The sequence below is a fragment of the Anomaloglossus baeobatrachus genome, chromosome 1 (genome assembly GCF_048569485.1).
Source record: "Anomaloglossus baeobatrachus isolate aAnoBae1 chromosome 1, aAnoBae1.hap1, whole genome shotgun sequence".
NCBI lineage: Eukaryota > Metazoa > Chordata > Amphibia > Anura > Aromobatidae > Anomaloglossus > Anomaloglossus baeobatrachus.
The window spans coordinates 432,647,090-432,653,089 of NC_134353.1; the positions used below are offsets into that span (position 1 = coordinate 432,647,090).

The 6,000-nt window shown below is 40.7% G+C and overlaps 1 protein-coding gene across 7 annotated transcripts in view; it reads left to right on the top strand.

The window, feature by feature from the left end:
- PIGG (phosphatidylinositol glycan anchor biosynthesis class G (EMM blood group)) overlaps positions 1-5,239 on the top strand; it is a 686,115-nt gene extending 680,876 nt beyond the window's left edge. For all 7 annotated transcript variants that reach the window (XM_075352634.1, XM_075352635.1, XM_075352632.1 and 4 more), the window contains 2 exons: positions 952-1,115; positions 4,419-5,239. In XM_075352634.1, coding sequence (XP_075208749.1) covers positions 952-1,115; positions 4,419-4,644 — 390 coding nt within the window. In that variant the 3' untranslated portion in view covers positions 4,645-5,239. The remainder of the gene's footprint in view (positions 1-951; positions 1,116-4,418) is intronic.
- Positions 5,240-6,000: the final 761 nt, after the last annotated feature.

Sequence of the window (6,000 nt, forward strand, 5' to 3'; positions counted from 1 at the left end):
AGTTCAATAATGAAGTACCCATGCAGTTAAAAAAGTTACAGATACTGCAGAACACTTCATTATAGACAGCGGGCACCCCGCAATTACACTCACTAGATGTCGAGCGGGAGGCCCTGCAGTGGATCGCACACCCGCATACATCAGATCTCACATACACATACACAATCAGATCTCACACACAAACATCGGATCGCACACATACCATATCCAGCGACACCGATTTCTTCTCGCCGGCAGAATCCTGAGAGGCTATGCAGTGGAGCGCAAGGCTTGCTTACAGGACCTTCGGACAGACGTGACTTCCTCCCATCTTTCCCTGCGGCCGGAAGCATTCTTTAACGCTAGATGTGATGATTGAGTGTGTGTGTGTGTGTGTGTATGTGTGTGTCAGCCAGAAGCAGGGGACAACGGCGTGCAGCACCCACCGGAAATCACAGGGAGCCGTGCAGACGTCCGGCTCCCTTATACACTCTAAGAATTTGGAGAAGTTTAAATTTTGTACATTTTGCTTAATTATGTATTTGTTATGGCCTACCAGAAATCTGGGCATAAAGAGTTGAATGCCCCTGAGACCCTTTTGCAAAAAGTATCCCTTTTATATAAATTATGTAATTTATGTCTAAGAACCAGAAAGTTCTAAAACTTGGCTATACACTGGAATATGATCCTGCCTTGTTTATATTGGTGTTGAATGTAAAGCCTAAAATGCAATGAGGCTTTGATTCCATGTAATGCTTACAGATGGTTTGCATGTGATCCTTGTAGCACTAAAAGTCTTAGGCCAAGTGCACACATTGAGTATTTGGAGAGTTGTTTTTTTTTACCTCCGTAACCAAAACTAGGAGAGGAACAATCAAAGGGAAAAGTATAATAGAAACTCTCCAAAACGTGTGCACAGGGCTTGTATTTGCCTCTGCCGATTTTTTTTAATTTATTTATTTATTTTTTCAGGGAAACTCCAACACCATAAGTACAGTGGATATCTCGGCTGGTTTTGTTGGCCTTGAGAACTATGTTGAGATGCCAGCTATTTTCCTCACTGGTTTTGTGACTTACAGCGGGCCGTTACTTTGGTCTACACACCTCTTGTTTTACCTGAGTGGAGAAACGAACAAGTAATTATACTATTCATGTACTACTACTTACCCTCTGAAATACTAGAACAGTGAAACCTCTTTGGGAAGCCACCCCTAAGAATTGCTTTAAAAACAAAACAAATGGTATGGGCTACAGTCTTCTCAAACCAGGTGGCTAGTGTGTATAATAGATAATGGAATTACACATCTGGCTAAGGGGTGGTGTCCTCTACAAGATGGTCTTTTGGGGAGGTTTCAGTTATTTTCTAAGTAGATTGTAACATGTATGGTGGATCTGTTTTATATTCTAGTCTGTAAAGAGTATAGAATTATTGTCATGTTTTGTATCTTTATCTTTAAAGTATCTTTACATGATCATATGAACGGTCATCCATTACTAACAAATCAGTGTATGATTGGTATGCTAATTGATAGAGTAGATGTCAGCCTCTGTGACTCCAGCTCTATTCCCTGACCAGCACCACTTCCTGCTCCTGCTCGTCTGATGATTCATTTGCTTGAAATTGCAGAGCATAGAGGCTGTTCGTCAAGTAAGAGGAGGCAGCTCTGAGCCGGTAATAGACCTGGGGTGACACAGGCTTCAGATGTACAGGAGCTCTTTAGCCTTATTTGCAAATCTATTTGAGTGTTTGCTTAGTAATTGAGGCATGGACTGGCCATGTTAAGATATTGCTAGACTTGTTGAAAGCCCCACATGCACATATAAATAGTTTGGAAGGTGAATTCCTTCTGACAGATTGCCTATGATAGGGTTTTCTTGTTATAATATATTAATTGACCTATTTATTCATCAGATCAATGGGGTTCCGGGGCAACTCCATTGATCAGCTTTTACAAGCTCAAGGAGAAACCATATGTACTGTAAACATATGCACTGCACAGCTCTATTCGATGTTTAATAGCTGGTAACGGGTATTTTAGAATAGCTCCTAATGAAATAATAAATGGCTGACTCATCAAGACTAGTGAACTGCACAATAGCCAATATTTCTGAAACCGAAGGTGCCAGGGACTGGAATAGCATTTCTAGCATATGAAATACAGGGATTTTTCATTAATTTTATGAACAGATATGACCACAAACCATCCCTGCCCAGCTCCACTGATTTTTTACTGACCTGAGTCAAACTAGTGTCAAAAATATCAGAAGTCGTAATTGTTTGCAAAACTTCCAGTTGCTCAACAATTTTGCAACTTTTTTAAGCTTTTACTCTAGTTTTCTGCCATTAAAGCTTGATGAATTGGCCCCTATGAGTTGATATGCAGCACTTGACATTGAGTTACCTTATTTTTCGGATTATAAGATTCACTTTTCCTACCAAAAATTTGGGAGGAATGTGAGGGGTGTGTCTTAAAATACGAATACAGCTTAATGGGGTGTGGTGAAGAGGGGTCAAAGGAGGCAGGGGCAATGCTATGTGGTGTGCTGCGTGTGCTGCTCTGTATGGCGGGCGGTGCTGCTCTGTGCCGGGGCTGTGGGCATGGCGCTGTTTCTGTAACGGGACTGCTGTGGGCGTGAGGCTGCTCTGTGCGGCGGGAAGTGAGGTATGGGCCATTCTGAAGAAGTCGGCAGTGAGGGCTTCAAATAATGGCTCCCAGAGTCGGCGCATGCGCAGATGGTCTCTCGGGTCAAGCTCTCATCTGTGCATGCGCCAACTCCAGCCGCCATTTTTTTGAAGCACACACCGCCGACCCCTTCAGAAATCGTCCGTGCCTCGATTCCCACCGCACACAGCAGTCCTGCACAGAGCAGTGCCCGCAGTGAACATCTGGGATCCTCGCAACACCAACCGCAGCATCACCGTACTCCAGCACCGCCCCTGCCTCCTGTGACCCCCGCTCCACCACCTCTGCCGCCCCCCCTACACAGTAAGACACCACCAAATTATAAATTGGACCCCATATTTTTTTTTTTTTAACTTTCTTTTTTTTTCTCTAAATTTGGGGTGTGTCTTATAATCTGGTGAGTCTTGTAAAACGAAAAATACGGTAAATAATACAAATATTTTCGTTAGGGTCATTATGGACACTGAGTGCTGTCTGCTATTTTTGTTTTTTTATTTTACACTAGCTGTGGTACCCGGGCGTTGCCTGGGATAGTAACTGTGTCTCTGTCTCTCTCCCAGTCTCTGTCTGTGTGTCTCTGTCTGTCTCTTTCCTTGTCTGTCTGTGTCTATGTCTCTGTCGGTCTGTTTCTATCTCTGTCTGTCTTTGTATCAGTCTATCTGTCTCTATCTCTGTGTTTCTGTGTCTGTCTGTCTATCTCTGTGTCTGTCTGTCTCTTTCCCCGTCTGCTTGTCTCTTTCCCAGTCTGCTTGTCTCTTTCCCAGTCTGCTTGTCTTTTTCCCCGTCTGCTTGTCTCTTTCCCCGTTTGCCTGTCTCTTTCCCCGTCTGCCCGTCTCTTTCCCCGTCTGCCTGTCTCTAGCTGTCTCTTTCTTTGTCTATCTCTCTGTTTCTTTCCCCATCTGTCTCTTTCCAGGTCTGTCCCTTTCTCCGTCTGTCTCCCCGTCTCTTTTCTTGTCTTTTTCCCTGTCTGTCTTTGTCCATCTCTTTTTCTGTATCTTTTCCTGTCTGTCTCTTTACTTGTCTGCCTGTCTGTTTCTCTTTCCTTGTCTGTCTCTATTTCTGTCTCTTTCCCCGTCTGTCTCTATCAAGGTCCGTCTCTTTCCCCGTTTGTCTCTGTCTCTCTCTATCCGTCTCTCCACAGATATCTTATTACCTCACATATAAACTTCTTATACTAACAATGTCCTTTGTTCCTATAGCAGCCAATCACAGCTCCTATTAATAATCAGTAGTTCCAGGCTCCATTCACTTTAATGGAGGCATGTTTTTTGGAGAGTAACTGTAAAGCGCGGGGTTAAATTTTCCTGTCAAAACATAGTCTACGACGTTCCCTGGGTCACATGAGGCATCTGTGCAAAATTTCGTGATTGTAAATGCGACGGTGCGGATTCCTTTAGCGGACATACATACACACACTCAGCTTTATGTATTAGATAATTTAGACCTTTTTAAGTTGCGGAGTTAAAGATAGGGAATGTAACATTTAAAAAAAAAAAAGACACATACAACAAACTTACCATTGCTGGAAATATTTTCAGAGTGAAATCCTTACTATCATTTTATTGTTTGTTTACGAGGGAATAAATAAAAAATACTTTTGCAATAAAAATATTGCATGGGCTTTAAAGACAGTCTGAATAGAAAATAAAATGATCTAGTTGTCTTCCTGTTTTAAAGTTTTTAATATTTCTTCAGAAACGTTAAAATTGGAAATTGTTGGAATGCATACGCTAACGTGCAAATCTTCTCTTCCAGGACTTCTAAAGCTTTGACACATGGATGTTACTGCTACGCCTTAATCCGCTCACTTCCAGTGACTTTCTATATTCTTTTGGTTACAGGTCTTCGTTACCATTTGTTTATTTGGAGTGTCTTTTCTCCGAAACTCCTCTATGAGGTCATACATCTAGTTATCTCAGCTGGTATTTGTATGATGTTTACTGTGGTAGATAAGAACCAAGTAATAAAAAGTGAACTATAAATAGTATTACAGGTAAGCATTCACATTAGATAGCTGGCAGCCGAATAATAGTTCAGTCATCATTTGGCGGGGAGCAATCTCACCCCACTGTCCCATACGCAGGAGTGCTTGCTCTGCCGCGTGCTCCTATGTTTTCTTTGAGAGAGCCGCTGGAATACTTCTCTGGCTTTGGGTTATCAGAAAAAACCTACTGATTAAAGCGGGTTTTTAAGTTGTTGTTGTTTTATTTAGTTTTATTCTTCTATATTACAGTTTGTGTTTAAAAATAAAATTTTAAATCTTGCAATTGTCATACTGGCCCCAAGAATTTCTTTTTAGATTCTAGCTTAGGAAACAACATGTCTGTTCATTATCCACATTATCCACAATGAACAGACTCTAGCCCTATCTTTTGTGTGGAAGCATCTAATGAGCGTTTGCAAAGGTCATTGTGTAAAAAAGGCGAGCAGGGTCTGCTGTGACAGTCTACGATGATTGCTGGATCCTGTGTTATGGGTTTTGTATATACCTGTCAATGTAATTCTGCCTCTGCTGATAACTCACTGTGAAAATTGCAAGATTGCTCGTTTTTAATAAAGATTGTGATATGAAAAAACATTTGGATTTTTTTTTTTTTAAAAAAAAAAACCAAAACAAAGCACTTGTAACACAAAAACCATAACGTTTTTTAATGATAGTTTCCTTTTAAATAAAAAGTTCTAGATTTCCTTTTGTCTTAATATATCTTCTAAAACCTTTAGAGCTTAGTTTTATTTTGTTGCATGTCCTCGTGCTGGAGAATGTTCACGGCCATTGGAGGGGAGAGTAGAAGGTACTGCTTACGTGTCTTTATTCAGTTCAATGTACGAAAATGCCTAGCTAGCAGGGTGGATAAAAATCAATGTTTTTTTTAAAAAAATAAAAAAAAAAATCGGATTTTTTTTATTTAAATCGAATTTTTTTGATTTAAATCGGATTTTTTTCAATAAACTGCTTTTTGAGGAAAATATTTTACCATCCAAAGGTTCTTCCATCATGAGATAAAGCTGAGTTGTTTAACTCAGTAGAATAAAGGCTGTATATGTGTAACATTCACAATGCCATGCTCTTCCAGAGGTTTCTGTAGGATTAGTGGGCAGTTTCTCTCCTATATTATCACAGACGCTCGCTTTACTTACGCAGTTCTCAAAACTGAATTTGACTCCGCAGAGGTCCCAGCCTCTTCTTCACGGCAAAAATATTACAACATGAACAGAGTTGAGAAAAAGACCTTAATCCTATTGTTCTACAAACCTATGAATACAGAATCAACCCCTTCAGTGCCAAGTCCAAGAAGTTAGACAATATGTTTCTGATTGTTTGGAGTGGAATAGATCT